The sequence below is a fragment of the Diabrotica virgifera genome, chromosome 3 (genome assembly GCF_917563875.1).
Source record: "Diabrotica virgifera virgifera chromosome 3, PGI_DIABVI_V3a".
Lineage (NCBI taxonomy): Eukaryota > Metazoa > Arthropoda > Insecta > Coleoptera > Chrysomelidae > Diabrotica > Diabrotica virgifera.
Window position 1 is genome coordinate 269,260,181 of NC_065445.1, and position 18,328 is coordinate 269,278,508.

The following is an 18,328-nucleotide window of genomic DNA, read 5'->3' on the forward strand; positions in this document are numbered from 1 at the left end:
TCTAAGTAACTTTCAGCCCTCGGTAATAATGTAATCTTTCTTTCTGAAGTTTAAACTTTTCAAAAATTTTATTAGTTTTCTCAGGATTCAAAAAAATGTATGCATTTAAAAAGCGTTAGTCCGATATTGTGCGTCTACACTCTTTAAATTATTACATTATTAAATAGTAGTTATTCTATGAGATGAACAACTTTCTTTGTGCACTACTATCAGCGAATATATCTATAATTATTTTATTAATATCTATCTGATGGGCCACTTCATTTTCAATACTTATTTGCGCCAGAGAAGACGCTGTACTACGACTGACGTTGTACTACGAAGATATGGTTTTATTAATTTAAGTTTAGAAATATATCGCTCTGAAGTAGCGGTCATAACAAGTAAAGTTGAAAACAAGGTGTACGCATGACACACTTCTGGTACACAAGATGCAAGCACTAGTGCAATGAAAATCTATAAGAATAATTTTGGCTGCATCATAAATTGAGTTCGCTGATTCCACCTGTGTCCTTAATGATTTTCTAACAAATTGCAGTTGCTCCAAAAACTCATTACTTAAATCTGACGGGTACGCAGCAACTAATCTACTGGCTCCTACAAAAACTTCTGAATCCGATTTGAAAAGATATTCGTCTAAGATGTAAGACTTCAAAATCGTTGTTCACTTTGTACATAAGTACTTATAAATCCAGCTTAAATTTGTTCAATAACTACATCGAGATTTCCGAAAAACACGCCTACTCTATATTAGGTATATTTCTTCAGGGTTTGAGATGCGTTGATTATGTAATAATTCATCAAAATATTTCCAAACCTTTCCAAACCTTTACCAAACCTTTTGATTTTAAAAGTACAGGGAAAATCACAATTAGTAGCCAAATCTTTGTATTCTTGCAAAATGACATATCGTTTTGCCTAAAGATTTGACAAAAATTCTTTAGAGTTATGTAAAAGTACCACTATTTTGTAAAATAGATGCGAAGACATATTATTCAAACCAGTGGCGGCTCGTGATTTTTACAATAGAGGAGGCTATACCTAACTGTAAAATATCTAGACAAATTTGCACTAGCAAAAAAATGCGCCAAAAAATGTAATTTAAGGCCCCATTTTTTGACCCTTTTTTATTTACATTTCATAATATCATCCTAATTCATAATTTCATGATATCATATCATTTTAAAAATAGTTAGTCTAATTGTAAAAGTTTAATACCAAAGTTTGTGTCGTTTATTTGTTAACAATTCCATCTATTTGTAAATAGATACCTCGCATATCAAAATAAATACAGATTTGAAGTTTTGCAGTCCATACATAATGAAGCTTCAAATTTTTTAAGATACTCAACTGAATTTTTTAATTCTAAACGCGGCCTACTGCGAATTCAAAAACACCATAAATTACCGATATTTTGCTTTTAGTTAGAGATATATCGGAAAAAGTTATTTTAGCAAGTTGTTCCAAATATTATTATAACCCCACATACCAAATTTCATAACAAAATTCGCACTTTTAGATTTTTCATTATTTTTAGTCAGGACCCTAAAATTCGTTGTCCTGAGACGCACGCAACCACGCAACGGAGCCGAGAAGCTATTCTGCCTCCCTTGGTATATCTCCGGGCAGCGTGTGATGGCACCGTACCGTAGATGCCACTGTTAGTAGACCGGGTCTCCTTAAACGCCTGCTGCGCTGCACGGAGCATTGGCAACGGAGACTGCTGGGCTTCTCGGCTCCGTGCTCCGTTCATGCATCTCGGGATAACCCAGGGTCCTGCCTACAATAATATGTAATAAAACTGAGACGCGATCATGCATTCTAATGCTAATGCTCCGTACGTATGGATAATTAGTGATAATATGGAATTTACACGTTGTATAATAGTGAGAGTGCTTGTTATTTTCGCGATTCATGATAAACAAAACAGTGTAGAGTGTGTAAAAAATTTATGGGGAGGCTGAGCCTCCTCTGACGAGCCGCCACTGATTCAAACTGTTCATTTTACTTTTTTAGGTATTAGTTGTCATTCTCTACTCACGATCTGTGGTAGTTAATATTATTTTAGACAGTGTTTTTAAAATTTTCATTTAGTTCTGCTTTACACCAAGCAGAGTTTGAAATCTGGATGCCCACCTAGGCACCGATAACGTTTTTAGAGTAAGCGATTTTGGTTGGACGGTTTTCTTCATTTTTTGGTAAATCAAATCGAGGGAAGTTTTTGAAGATTTCCAAGCACTGCTTAAAAACGTTGCGTATGCATGAGTAAAATAAAAAATAATATATCAATAACACATTTTTACATATATTAGACGACAAGATGGGGCCCCTGATATATTGGGCCCCCCGCAAGCTTCATGCTGCGGGGGCCTCTGTTACGCCCCTGATATTTGGTAATGATCATTTTTGATTAGCGTTCGAACAACCGGCCCGTAGTTATTCCATACGCACGGAGCATTAGAATTAGAACGCATGGTCGCGTCTCAGTTTTATTATTATTGTAGGCAGGACCCTGGGTTATCCCGAGATGCATGAACTGAGCCGAGAAGCCAACCAGCCTCCGTTGCTAATGCTCCGCGCAGCGCAGCAGGCGTTTAAGGAGACCCGGTCTCCTAACAGTGGCATCTACGGTGCCATCACACGCTGCCCGGAGCCGGAGATATACCAAGGGAGGCTAAGTAGCTTCTCGGTTCCGTTGCGTGGTTGCGTGCTTCTCGGGACGACGAATTTTAGGGTCCTGACTAAAAATAATGAAAAATCTAAAAGTGCGAATTTTGTTATGAAATTTGGTATCTATGTGGGGTTAGAATAATATTTGGAACAACTTGTTCAAATAACTTTTTCCGATATCTGTAACTCAAAGCAAAATATCGGTAATTTATCGTGTTTTTGAATTCGCAGTAGGTCGCGTTTAGAATTAAGAAAATTCAGTTGAGTATGTTATAATGTGAAGCTTCATTATGTATGGAGTGCAAAACTTCAAATCTGTATTTATTTTGATATGCATAGCTATTTACAATAGGTAAATAAGGAATTGATCAAATAGGTAAACGACACAAACCTTGGTATTAAACTTTTACAATTAGACTAACTATGTATTTTTAAAATAATATGATATCATGAAATTATGAATTACGATGATATTATGAAACGTAAATAAAAAATGGGGCCTTAAATTACATTTTTTGGCGCATTTTTTTGCTAGTGTCTAGATATTTTACAGTTAGGTATAGCCTCCCCTATTGTAACAATCACGAGCCGCCACTGCCATCAACATATAACTGTGAATCTTGATGGGCCAAACGGCTAAATACCATGTATTTTGTTTTTGAACAGTTTATATTTAGGCCAAACTCTCTTCCCACTGTGTCAATGGCATTTAAAAGGTGTTGTAATCCATTCATATCATCACTTAAAATAACTGTATCGTCTGCATATCTGATTGTATTTATCAGAATTCCATTAACCTTCACACCCCATTTCAAATTATCCAACATAAGCGAATGAATTGAAATTGAAAGACAAAATGTTAAGAAAACCTGAGGCTATAGGGTTTGAATTTCGGTATTTTATAAATGCTAGAATAGTCCAGAGAGTGATGCGAACTTTGAGAAAAAAACACACTTTGATTCGTACACCCGGCATAATATAATGACAGTTTGACGGTCTAGCAACAATATTATTACAGCGATATTGTCAATGAATAAGGCTATAACGTGGTGAAAAAATCACTTAGGTAAATCGGACAACAGATTTAGGAAATTCGAAACATCAAAAATGACCAAATTTTTAGTGGATCGATTTTTTTGCACCGCAGATTTCAACGAGTAGGTATTATCTATTGGTTATTATTCATGAATACCGACTTGTCATGCTACTGAGTAGGTAGATATAGATATCGATAGGATCTTTATTTTATTATGACCTTCTGTAAATAAAACATTACGACTTAAAAAAATGTTGATAGGTAGGTACCTACTAGTGTGAACTAAGTACCTATGTACAAATCCAAATATGGATAGTCGTTGCGGTGCCTAATTATGGAATAGGTACTGGATTAAGTGTGTGATGTGTGGGCTCTGGGCTCATTAGGATTGTGCTGGTCCAGAGTTTGATAGTTTGATACATGGATCTGTGATGTCTGCAAGTGAATTAGGTACCTACCTACTTAAGCTATTTCTTTGATTTTTCACAATTTTCTTATTTAAATTTATTTAATCACAGATGTTTATATCTATTTTTGTTATTGATATGTTGGTTTATGCTTATATTCCATATATGGGTACCTATTCCATATTTGGTTAGGTACTCATTTGGGATTTTGTTTTTTTGTTCTAGGAATTTTATTTTGTTAAGTAAGATAAATATTTAATAGAAGGCTTTATTACTACATAAAAATGTATGACTGATTTGCCATAACATTAAACTGTTTTCATTTCTATAAAGGTATTTTTTATACCTATCTCCAAAACAAAATGGTATTCCATAATTGGTGATTTTCCTCTATCCACCGGAATTTTACAAAATCCTCTACAAATTTACCTACCTACTTATTAATTTAATAGAAGCCTCCTCCCAAAAAGAATTAATCCAAAAAAAACTTGTGGATTAAATCATTATCAACAATTAGAAAACTCAACGTAACATCTATAACCCATAATCTACCATTATCCTTATAATCAAACTTTCAACTTTTTCATGTTTCATACGACACCACGCCCCGAAGAAGGCGGGGCCACATCAAGAGGCGGAGCCAGCAACTCCAGCCACTGGCTCAAGTCGCAGAATTTTGAATTAGTTCTCAAGTTCTTTCCCGAGTGTTAAGGTTTGATGCCCGTTCGAGGTGAAGACCAATCTTTGAGTATATAAGTACGATTGAGTTAGAAGTTTTATAGGGACTTTCCGGGTCAAATCAATTGTCAAAGACTTTTCGGTTGTGCGGTGATTTTTATGAAGTGACACAAAGACGCTGTTGGCGCAATGACTGTTACCGGAAATTTTGGAATTATGCACAGGCCATGTTTTTCAGGGTATCCATTTCAAGGTAAGATTATCTATCACTCATGAAACTATTGAACATAAAATATGGTAGATATACTAATTTAATCAAACGATGTAGGTATTTCTAAAACATCACCTACCTACTTAATTAAGATGATAGGTACAATATATTATAGGTACCTACCTATTTTTCTTTTTCACTACAGGAATATATGGATTTGCATGTTTCGTTGTCTTCTTCTTTTGTGTAAGCATAATAATAGTTCCATTCTACTTTTCTGCTCTATTCCATAATGACTTACCATCGATTTTTTGAAGGATTTTTATCTCTGCTGTTTCTAGCATGCTTTTTGTCCTGTCTGTATCAGTTCGTGTTTCTGTCGCGTATATCGTAAGTAGGTATATCATTATTGGTCTGATGACTGTTTTGTAAATTCTGCCTTTCATTTCTTCCCCGATATTTTTATTTCTCTATATTGTTTCATTCAGGCAATCTGCGGCTCTGTTTGCTCTATTCAATTAATCTTCCATTTCTGTTTCGAGCTCTCCTTAGCTAGATAGTCTGATGCCTAGATATTTAAACTCCATCACTACTTTGTTCTATTATCTGATCCTCCAGCTCTAATTTAGATCTTAGCAGTGTCGGATTTAGGGGAAACCCGGGCAAAATGGGGTACTTAAGGTTTAAATTAGGATTTAAAACACATCTGTAACTTTTAAGGTCTGGAAATAAGCCAAATACCATTGTTATAGTAGTAATTATTTATTAATATAACTTAAAGTTAAAAAAAGTAAAAGATTTTCTTATCATATAAAAAAACAAAAAATAATGTAAAGTACCCCATTATGCCCGTCATATAGGGTAAAATGGGGTACCAAATTAAAACCAAGAAAAAGTTATTGACAGAATTCGCATACAAGTACTGCTTCGTCATCCTCATCTTCTACACCTGCACATTAATTTTTAGCCCATTTAAGGCAACTGGATCAGCTTATCCATCCTTCTGTGGAACTTAAATAAAAGTTTCCGCAGAACCAGTCAGTGTCACTATCTTCGCCTTCTGAATCTGACTCTACTTTTTTAGTTTTATTCAATTGCGATTTCTTACTCGTCAGTGATTTGGTTTGATCATCGGCTATCTTACTTCGTATGGTAAAAAGGGTAAAGACTACCAATAGGTATGGTAAAAAGGGTACCCCATTTTACCCTACCTATTGGTACCCCGTTTTGCCCAAAGAGCAGATTTGAGATTATGACCTGTTTAAATTATTACAAGTTTTTATTTTTTAACATAATGACAAACGAATACTCTAGAACACATTCACTGTTAGTCGGAAGTAATAATATTAAATAATAAATTGTTTTAGTAATAATAACGATGGATTATTTTTCGGCTGATATTATAACTTGGTTAACTAAAAACGCAGATGTACTGTTTACAACAATGGCCTAACAGTTAATTATATCTGCTTTATGACAGAAGGCGTAAACAGGCGTCTATAATATAATTTCATTAACGTCGTATAGATCGAGCGAGTGATATTGAAAAAAAAGGGGGTACCCCGTTTTAGGCAGCTACCCCGTTTTGCCCGCCTTTCCCCTACCACTGGGCCGCGGCCTAGGGCCGCAAGCAAAAGGGGGCCGCAGCGTTTTGTAAAAAAAACTTTTTTGGTAAAAAAATGGAATTTTTATTTTCCAAAATTAATTAATAATTACCGCTACTGTAAAGCGAGTACATTACTTTTGCATATATCTAAACAATGAAATCTAATTAAAATAACCAACGTTCATGTCAAAAATATTGACACTTGCCAAGGTACAAATTGCAGGTGGTTTGTGTAAAATTCTAGGAGTGTGATGAAGTGATAAATCCTATGAAAAAAGAGGAAAATAGTTGTCTAAGAATGACAGAAAGATGAAAAGAAAAAGCTCTCCCTGGCGAAAACAAAGAAGATGAATCCGCTGAACCCCACCTTATTGGCAAAGAAGACTTAAAGATTTTCATTCAATGTTGTAATTGACAGGCTTTATTCCGAATTGAAGAAAGGCCCGAAGTTTATTTCCAATTTTCAATGAAGAAATCAGGGGAAAAGCTTCTATTTTGGCTAAAAAGTATCGAATCGACTTTGTAGAAGAATGTGTACAGTTCAAAGGCTTAGTTAAAAGTATATTTGATGAAGAAAGATAACCTCATGATAACAAGATTACCAAGCCTCCGACAAATACACTTTTGGAGTATCTGAAACTCATTCGTGAGTAACAGTTAACAATTATATTTTCCGAGTATGGACACCGCTTCGTGCATTCTACTATGCATGATGACATTCTAATGCATAATGCATCTAGAGAAAGATCATTCAGTGCGTTTAAAATATTCAAAAACTACCTACTTGAGGAACTCTTCTGACGAAGATTCTAGATTTTCTAGTTTGGCTAGTAGTCCTGTCGCCAGTGGGGGTACAACAGCCTCCTTAATTCAGATGGACTTACCCAAGCTTATTTTATGTATTTTGACCCATAGGACACGAATTTTTTGGGTAACAGACGATCCGGATGTTGGTCGATAAGATTGTTATAAACAAAGAACTTGAGGAATCACATAACAGAGATTTTTTGCAAAACAAAACATTTTTTTGTATTTTTTGGGTCATTCTAAGCAAAAAATGTTTTTATATAAGTTTCTTCGTAGGATGCATAGTTTTCGACATAGACGCGGTTGAACTTTCAAAAAATTGCAATTTTCGAACTCGAATAACTTTTGATTGAAACATAAAATAGCAATTCTGCTTACCGCAATTGAAAGTTCAAGTCAAATTCTATCGGTTTTGATTACTTTCATTGCTAAAAATTAATTTTTTTATTGTTAAACAAAGCTATAAACAAATAGTGATTGAATGATGTTTTCAATGCATTTCTCATTTGAAATCGAACGAGTAGGCGCGCATACAGACAATTTCTACATTAAAACGCATGCATGGGCACGGGAAACACTATGTGTTTATGGCTTTGTTTAATAAATAAAAACTTAATTTTTAGCAATGCAAATAATCAAAACCGATAGAATTTGACTTGAACTTTCAAATGCAGTAAGCAGAATTGCTATTTTATTTTTTAATCAAAAGTTATTCGAGTTCAAAAATTGCACTTTTTCGATTTTTTGAAAGTTCAACCACGTTTATCTCGAAAACTCATCCTACGAAAAAATTTGTAAGACCATTTTTTGCTGAGAATCACCCAAAACATACAAAAAAATGTTTTGTTTTGCGAAAAATCGCTGTTATGTAATTCCTTAAGTTTTTTGTTTATAACAATCTTATCGACATCCGGATCAACTGTTACCCAAAAAATTCGTGTTCTACGGGTCAAAATACATAGAATAAAAAAAAAACTTGGGTAAGTCCATCTGAATAAGGAAGTCGTTGTACCCCCCTGGCGACAGGACTATATAATAGTTTTGTTTCAAATACTGAGCTTTTTCAAGCCTTAGACTTTAACGATTTGATTAAAGATTTTGCAGCCAAAAAAGCTAGAATAGTAAGTGTTTACAGTTTAAATATAAAATTTCTCATGAGTATGCAGTGGTGTGAGTGTCAGTGTTAATCACTAATCCAACTATATCCAAATCAAGAACACGACATTGACGTTTTTCAGTATAAGAGAATAATGTGTTCTTTATGCTTTAATTACATACCCTAAATCCGGTACTGGATCTTAGTAGATTTGCTGTTATAAGTTATAACCATATATTATGTTGTTCTATTTGGGGAAATTGGGAAATTAACATATTCTGGCAATTATATTAAATGGGTGCAGAATACATTGTAAATAATCTTCACTTTGAGAAATTAGTACCTACCTAAACCATCGTCTGCATAGGTATACATATAGGTATAGCAGATTATTTTAAGTTGTTTTTCTCTCATTTATTATCATTTTTGAGTTCTTACTTATTTTATTATTTCATCCATGAGAAGGTTGAAGGGTAGAGGGTTCAGGTAATTCTCCTGTCTTATCCCATTGGCAGCTTCAATTGAGTCAGTTAGTTCTCCTACTTTTACTTTTGTTGTGTTGTTCTGGTAGATGTTGTCGATCGTTTGTCGTTTTAATTATTCATAGATGTACCTACCTCTCTTGGGTACAATAAATGGATAACGTTCTTAAATTTGACCTTGCCAAATGCCTTCTTAAGGTACCCAAAACATAAATATGCTGGTTTGTTGAGTTTTAATTTCTCTGGATCTCGCCTCATTAGATATAAATAAATAAATAAGGCATCGCTGCATGATCTTCCTGACCTAAAACCTTGTTGCTCTTCTGCTAATGTTATAATTTCATTCAGTTTGTCGGTTACTACTTTGGTTGTTAATTTTAATGTTGAGTTTACATTCATCTTGTTCCGTTTTCACAAGGGGAATATGACTCTTTATGCAGGCTTTGGCCTTTCCTATATACCTATCTCTTGTCTTTTGGATTATAACTGAGTTTTTTATAGTTTTTTGTTTTCCATCATGAAAATATGTTGTCCCCTGCCCTTTTATCTTATCATTTATAGCGAACACATGTAGTTCATTATTCAGTCTCCATTTCTTATTATTATAGACCTCGTCGCATGTAGCTTTTATTTCTTCTTAATTTATACCATACTTAAAGGTAACTCAAAATCTTATAAGATAGACATCATAAGTAAAAGTAGGTACGGACATACCTCCATAAAATTTAGGGGAAGGGAGGGCAAGACGGAAGGCTTAACTTTATAATGTGTAAAAAAATAAAACAACGTAATACAAAACTTTCATTTTAATCATTCTTGAAAGAGACCTTATACAGTTACAAAAGTCAGCCATTAAATATTATTAATAATAAGTAGAATTTTTTTTATAAGTAATTAAAAAATAATGTCAAAAATTCCAACTTGCCCTTACCCTGAGGGCAGGATGGAAAGCTTGTTCGGGCAAGATGGAATGTAGAGGAAAACACTACATTTTACAGTTTACACACATAAAACTGCTATCTTCTGTGTCGGCAAACAATTCATGTGCCCAACCATTACATACAGGACATTGTACCCATTCCTTTATGGGCGGTTCCACATAACGTTCACCACATACACAGAACACATCATTTTGTGAAGACTGTTCTAAATGTTGTACAATATTTTTAACCATGTGTGTGTTTGTCCCTTTTCCTTTACCTTTTCTTTTATTCTCGCAGGTTCCTATTTCCTTGCTTTTATTTTTGCCCAACTATTATCTTCCAACTTGCCCTAAGTTCCAATTTTCCATCTTGCCCACATGCCCCTTTCGAATAATAATATTAATATTTTAAAAATGCTTTATTATTTCTCTTATTTAAATATCAATTCAGATAACCTGTACCTAATAGATACTTTGTATAAATGCATAATAATAATATTATACACCCTGTTTAAATAATCGTATCACAAAAATTCAATAACTGCGTAATACTTAACTGCGAAAATAAGAAGAAAGCCTGTACACTCATTAGCTAACTTGAACTGACTGAGCCGTCGTTTGTAAATGGAAGAGGTTCGCCTGCATCTGTGTGAGTATGGATCCGGGCGCTTCATTGCACAGTTCGTGTTTTATAGGTAATTTCCATCTTGCCCTATCCTTCCATCTTGCCCTCCTCTCCCCTAATGTTTGTAATTTTTTTCTTTTATAATATAGGTCTGGATCCCGCGTATGAAAAAAAAGTTGATTAATCTCTGTTCGGAGAGTTTAAGTCTGTTCTGTCGGACAAAATAAATGTGCCGTTTTCGTGGTGTGACCGTTCCAAATTTTTAACCTGTTCCACAATTAAAACTGCCCGTGTTCCAGTGTTCCCATATATCAAAGTTTATCCGACTAGACACCCTTAAGCTATTAACAAATTTTCAGGTTGCTATTATAATCAACTTTTTTTTCATACGCGGGATCCAGAACTAATATAGCCTTTGTATTAATAACCTACCGTATGTTACTTGGAATTTATTTATATTATTGACTAGGTATATTATTATCATGTAGTACTTGTACTTACTATAGCGTGCTGTCTTCTAAATACCTGCTGAAAATGTAATAGTTTAAAGTCTATTCGGTAGACTTACACCGGTCATGGATTAAGAAAGAAATGAACGAATTTACTGGTCCGCTGTAGTTTAACTATTTACACATGGGCGCAGTAATTTTTTATTTGAGGAGGTTCTTATATAAATCAAATAATTTTAAATTTTAGGTGTTTGTATAGCCTCAGAAGCCTAAGCGACATAATTTCGTGATTCTTTATAACAGTTCATTATCCGTAGCCAAAAATCAATATACCTAATATTAATTGTTGCATGAATATCAATATAATAAAAATAAAACAAATTATAACTTATAAAAGGTAGAAGGCTAAACGTTGCTGTATTGTTGATGTTTTAATTTAATCTCTAAAATGGTTTTCTATAAAGTCACAATCAATTTAAGTGATATATTGACGTTGGATGTTTTTAAATTAAAGTCAATTGACGCGTGTAAAAAGCGTTTATATGACATTGTAAACTAATTTGAGCTTGTTTTATTCTTTTATCAGATCGCATGTTTTCTATGTTAGTCATGTATATTTTATAGTTTATATGTATAATGGGGTATTTTTCCCGAAAATAAAAATTATTAAAAACAATATTATAATATTACGTATGTACCTACAATATCTACAAATAGTTTCGATTTCAAACAAATCACGCCTTGAAAAGGATCCGGAAATCCTACAGCAGGGCATTATGTAAACATCAAATATTTAAGTAAAATGCTAAATATTATTAAGTCAATATACGTACCAATTTTTTTTACTAAAATGATTTAGTCGTTATTGTTCACACTATCATCGCCATCGCTGTCATCATCATCGCTGTCGTCACCGTTAATTGTTATTATGATTGGGCTTATTTCGTTAATTTTATTTTCACGAATCCACCAATCCTCAATTAATTTTTCGCACTTGTATATACAGTTCCGCCATACTTCTGGAGTTGCAATTGAAAGTGCTTCTCGCCAAGTTTCCCAAACCGCTTCGTCTGTATACCCATTAGGCCCAATATGGTTGTCGTAATATTATTTTGCTATTCCCCATATATATTCGATGGGATTAAACTGGCAGTGGTATGGTGGAAGACGTAAAACTTGATGCCCGTAACTTTCAGTAACCTGATCCACCACAAAGATTTTTGGTTTTGCATGTTCTTTTGCCAAACGTAACAACTCAGACTTTAATATATGCTGTGGAATAGATATGCGTTCATTTGTTAGCCATTCTTTAATCTTATCTACATTCCACGAATTTGTTGGACTTTTGTTTAGTATTTCTGAATGATAAGGCGCATTGTCTAAAATAATTACGCTGGGCTCACTTAATCCGGGAAGAAGTTTTTCACGCAACCATTTCACAAACATTTCCGTGTTCATATTGTCACGATAGTCACTGTTTTTTGATGTAGACGAAAATATTAAATCAGCACCTTCTATAAAGCCTGTCTTCCCTCCCGCGTGCAGAATTATATGTCGCTTCCCTTCTCCACTAGCATGCTTGATCGATTTTATGTTGTCATCTTGCCATATTCTCTTGGTAGCACCCTTAGAAAATATCCATGTTTCGTCTAAATATACAAAAGTTGACCCTTCTTCTTTAAATATGTTATATTTATTTTCTCAGAAACTCAATTCTCTTGTGTACAACAGAACTTCTTTCACAAAGCGCTTTTCTGTTATCCTCTTTTTTTAAATTTGAATCCTATGTTATGTAGGACTTGCCATAAACTTGTTCTGCCGATGTCACCAAATTTCCTCTCTTTTAACTTAAGTAAAATTGTACCTAAAGTCACATGTTCCTTATTTGCACGCATTTGATATATGATATTACGAATTTGAAATTTTCGTCCTTCTAACATATTGTTCGTTTTTAATAACAGGCGAGTATGGTGGTGATCGTTTTCCGGCACTTCACTATTCTCGTTTTTAATTGTAGATCTTAATTTTGATTCGCTAATTTCTAAAGCATCGCACACGCGTTGTTGTACAGACGTTACCGATTTTAAAGGACCACCATTGTTTTTTTCCGCAATAAAGTACTTATATAGGTTACAAATTAGAGTATCTACATCTAAAACACGTCTTGGCATTTTCGGTTAAACAGCACGAACAGATTCTCACAAAATTAACAATATAAGGCGTTACCAATTCGACAGAATAAATTCAACTGGAAGATAACAAATGTCCTTATAGTTTCTTATAGCATTCCTGATTTGTTTGTCGACCCATTTAGTTAAATTACCTATTAAAATTGCATTAGTTTGTCATACTTTCTCTAATTTGGTTTTGCACCTATTTGGGTAATTAAGTACTTTCACTTGAATAATTAAAATGCCAAGACAGTACCGTAATTAAAATACCTAGGTCAAAAAATGAGCTTTATTTTGATACTATACAGTATGGTGCAAATGAAAGGAATAAATTCGTTATTTCGTAAACCGGCGACTTTAAGGAAAAATCCTGAAACAGGTCGATTTTTATTTTTAAATTATGATATTTTGCCATAAATGTCATACTAGTAACGTCATCCATATGGGCGTGATGAAGTAATCGATGATTTTTTTAAATGAGAATAGGGGTCGTGTGCTAGCTCATTTGGAAGATCATTCAATTCTCTATTTATTAATATAAACATTTACATAATTGTTTATACAGGGCGCCCAAAAAATTTTTTTAATTTAAATTATTTGACAAAAAAAGAAGAATCTATATAATTTATTTAATTTAAAATACATTTTATTGCTGTTAGAAATCAGTAAAAAAATGTTTATATCACAAATAAACATTGTTTTTCGCTTAAATTAAATGTTCAAACTTCCTAAGAAACAGGTGGCTGGCGGGAGCTGGCTTGAACATTGAATTTAATCGAAAAGCAATGTTTATTTTTGAAATAAACATTTTTTCTGTTTCTGGGCAACAGTAAAATGTATTTTGAATTAAATAAACTACATACATTCTTCTTTTTTGTCAAATAATTTCATTAAAAATTTTTTTGCACGCCCTGTACAAATAATTGTGTAAATGTTTATATGCCTAAATAGTGAATTTAATGACCTTTCAAATGAGCTAGCACTCGACCCCTATTCTCATTTAAAAAAATCATCGATTACGTCATCACCCCCAGATGGATGACGACACTAGTATGATATATATGCCAAAATATCATATGTTGAATGGGTTTATTGACAGATTTTAAAACACAATGTAGGTATACCCCCAAAATATATTTTATTACTATTCCTTTCTTTTATCTGTTTCAATAGTTTATTAATGTTTCTTCACTGCTTATATCAATAATACATAGTCTCAATTTACAATCAATTACTTTCAACTGAATTTTAATCCCTTCCTTTCTTTTCTTTTCTACTCTAATTCTCACCCTTTAATTTATATCTCAATTTCATGTATCTACATTGTTGTCTATCAATTCACATTTATTACTGTTATTACTATATGACTGCTAATATACCCTTTTAGCTACAATTTTTAAGCTTTCCGATTTTTCATTCTTTTTACGACCACTACTCCTCTCATTAAAACATCAAGGAGTATTGACTTTAACAATTTAGGTTACAGCTGCACGTCCACATCTAACATACATATTAGATATCGACCCGTTTTGATCCAAACGTTGTTAGTCTTACACTAACACATACACTAATAAATAGAAGTCTTTAATAAATATAAATAAAAACAAAAATCTTTTAATAAATAGAAATAAAAATCTTTAAAACCGGTACAGATTTGTTGGTTGTCTTTCACCAACTATCTCTTCACCCTCAAAAATTCCCAAATTCCATAAACTTGTTTACCTTTGCAACATTCTCCGTCTATTCCACCATATCCCGTTAGCATAACTTAAGCAGATATATCATGTTAATGAATACTGAGGTAGTACCTCCTTGTAACCGAATCATTTAGTTACTTGTAACCGTTGACCTGAAGATGCTCTGCATACTTTAGAGAGCGAAACCGGTCGTCGGAAGTTACAATAAATGATTGAGAGTACGTCTGTCTTTTACTTCATTCAAAATATCATAATTTAAAAACAAAAATCGACCTGTTTCGGGATTTTCCCTAATGTCATCGGTTTACGAAATAAAGAATTTATTCCTTTCATTTGCACCATACTGTATATACGAGTAGTTGCAAAATTTACTGAATGCATTAACATTATTTAGTGGTGGCCGCATATCGAAATAACTACTCTGTGATAGACCACATAACGAATTAGTTACTCTGCGGTAGACCGCATATTGGATGGTAGACCGCATATCGAATCGGCACTAATCTATATATTTTTTCGTATTTAAAATATTACTTGCGGGTAAATCCTAATTGTTCTTTTAGTCAAGGAAGTCTCTTCGCATCTGCTCGGGAAAATGTTCTAGTCAGGTGTTTTGCATAATCTTACTCCTAAGTTAGTATTAAGTTTTTGCTAAGAAAGGTATTTCTAACAAGGGTGCATTGTATTTTATTATTTATCTTATTATTTTTCCTTAAATTATCCTGTTTATTAAATTTTAATCAAAAAATTACTAAAAATTCAATAATTAAATAGATATTGGCCCTCTACGCACCCGAGATCTACGCTTATGTTACTGGTATACCTAAAATATTACAATCGACCTGCCGATTCGTTTGTTTCTTTATTAATCCGTGACCGGTGTATCCCTACCGAATAGAGAGTACTTGCTCTGTTATGAATTATTTTCGACCGGGTAAAGATAGACCGAGTAGAAGAGAACTCACTTCTACCAAATGGTATATAAAGCATTACCGCAAACAACTACTGAGACTGAGTTAGGGGACAAAATAAATATGGAATGAGTTTTTTCTTTAGCTATTTCCGGTAATTCGTGGCATTTATTTCCAAGTGGTAGTCGCCAGATGTTCTTGTACTTCATGTGCCACAGCAGAATTATCCGACGTTCGCGATCATTCGATCTTCTGCAATATGGAATAATACTTACATATTTCAAGTCCATTCACGAATGTTTTTAACCAAGAAACTTGTTTTCTTGCTACACTTGTACGGCCTCTATTTTACTTTAAGGTTCAGGTATTGTAGTATTCTATATCGATTTCTCCCAGACAAGACATTTTCTGGTATGCTTAGCAGTTCTCTATCTTTGTTGACCCTCTTTAGTAGGTACCTACTTCCTTATTAGACCCGGATTTACTAGATACCAGATCAAAATATTCAAAGTGTATTTGGAATGAATTCCATTTCATCAGCAGCATGCACCATTATTTATCGTTGACCCTTCGAATTGTTATTGTTATTAATAACCCTCTACTACCAGAATTTTTATCAATCCACTAAGTTTTTGATAAAGTACCTAGTACCTAATACGTCAGGTAATTGTTTACATTAGTAAGGATCGCTAAAAATGAACGCGTTTTGCCATGTCTGTAAACCTGTATTGCCCCAGTTCCCGTTTTGCCTTAGCCATAAAATTGGAAAAAAGGCAAAATTTTCGTGTTTTTTATTACGAAATAAACGAAATGTGTAAAAATGTTTTAAAAAATTAATAAGTATATGAGTAGGTACTCAATGTACTCTTATACTGAGCCTGTAAACAATGAGCCTGTTTTTGTTTCGATGGTAGTTTTTTTTGTAAATATTCTTTTCTAAACCTGTTCAGTCAAATATACGAAACAGGTCATAATACCTATAGGTAACCAATAGAGGGTTGCTGTCAACATCTTAATAATGATTCCGAAAAAAATAAACGCTCAACAATGTTGAAATCACGGCATCTGGTCTTCTCGTCAGTTTGATGGGCCATGTACCTACTGAAAATGTTATTGAAGAATACTGCATAATAGTGCACTCGAGAATTTACAACTACAACAAAGTAGAAGTACCTATACCTACAATTAAAAGAAACACAGTTTGATTTCAGAATCAGCCTTGGAACCAGGGAAGCATTATTCAGTTTGCAGATCATCGCAAAAGTACAAAAGATGTAGATATCTGATGGAACAAGCAGTATACCTATGTGTTTTATCAACTTCGAGATCGCTTTTGACTGGGTAACCCACGACAAATTGATAGGTGTCTTGCAGAGGCGTAGCTATCGCCGTATCAGCCGTATCAATTATACGGGGCCCCCGACATTCAGGGGCCCCAGTGCGGCATGTCGAAACAAAATTCCATTTACAAAGATTGAACAAAATATTCTACAATTATTTCACTATTAAAACGCTTTGAAAAAGTGTACACTAATATACGTATATTGTTTGGATATCAACATTTTGGTGTAATGGATTATTTATCTATACCTACCTATATAAATAATATTTATCTATTTTCTATTCTCAGCCCCATAAGAACAGAGCTTTTTTGTTTTCAAGCTACCTTTAATAATTGTCAATTCCGTTGGCTGTGTGTGAGTTCTTGTATAAGGTATAATGCGAAATTGCAATTTTTGTAATCGCTTTATCTTTGAATATTTGAAACAGTACATATGTATTGTTTGGGTATATTTTCGTGTAATAATATATTATTTATCTATAATTGTGTTTATGTATAACTTCTCCAAGAAAATAACGCACCACCTTAAAAATTGGTCATTTTTAATGTCTCATATTTCCTAAACCTGTTGTTCGATTTAAGTGATTTTTTTTATATGTAATAGCCGTATTCTTGAACAATCTCGCTGTAATAATATTGTTGCTAGACAGGTAAATTGTCATTGTATACTGGCTGTTTACCAATCAAACTGTGATTTTTTCTCCAAATTCGCGTCAATCTGTGACTGAATTCGGTCTGAAATTAAGACCAATAATTATAGCCTAATGTTTTACCAACCCAAACTTTAAGGGTTGATTCTGCATGAAAAAATAATGACAGTTTGCTTTATAAACGTAAATATGTCCACAAATGCTTCGTTTCCGAGAAAGGCGATGTTGATATTTTTCTTACAAACTGACGATTTATTTATTGCTCTAAAATGAAAGCAGTTTATATGTGAAAGCGGAAAATGCGGTTGATATGTGCAAATGAAAGTTGGTGGGTTTTAAGAGGTAGTGATTGTGCACTTTTTAAAATAAAATTAAGAATTTTATGTTCACCATTGGTGCACATACGGGTCATATTACCCGTATGCGCGCAAATGGTGAATATTAAATTCTTAAGTGTGTAACATAAATGCCCAGTAACTACCTCTTGAAACCCACCAAATTTCATTTGTATATTTTAGCCGGTTTTAGGGCACTAAATAAATCGTCACTTTGTAAGAAAAATTTTAAC

At 33.5% G+C, this 18,328-nt stretch overlaps 1 protein-coding gene across 1 annotated transcript in view; it reads left to right on the forward strand.

The window, feature by feature from the left end:
- Window positions 1–4,825: 4,825 nt before the first annotated feature.
- The window catches only part of LOC114328271 (protein gooseberry-like), a 118,135-nt gene continuing 104,632 nt past the window's right edge, over window positions 4,826–18,328 (forward strand). Inside the window, exon 1 of the mRNA XM_050647381.1 lies at window positions 4,826–5,044. Coding sequence (XP_050503338.1) covers window positions 4,981–5,044 — 64 coding nt within the window. The 5' untranslated portion in view covers window positions 4,826–4,980. The remainder of the gene's footprint in view (window positions 5,045–18,328) is intronic.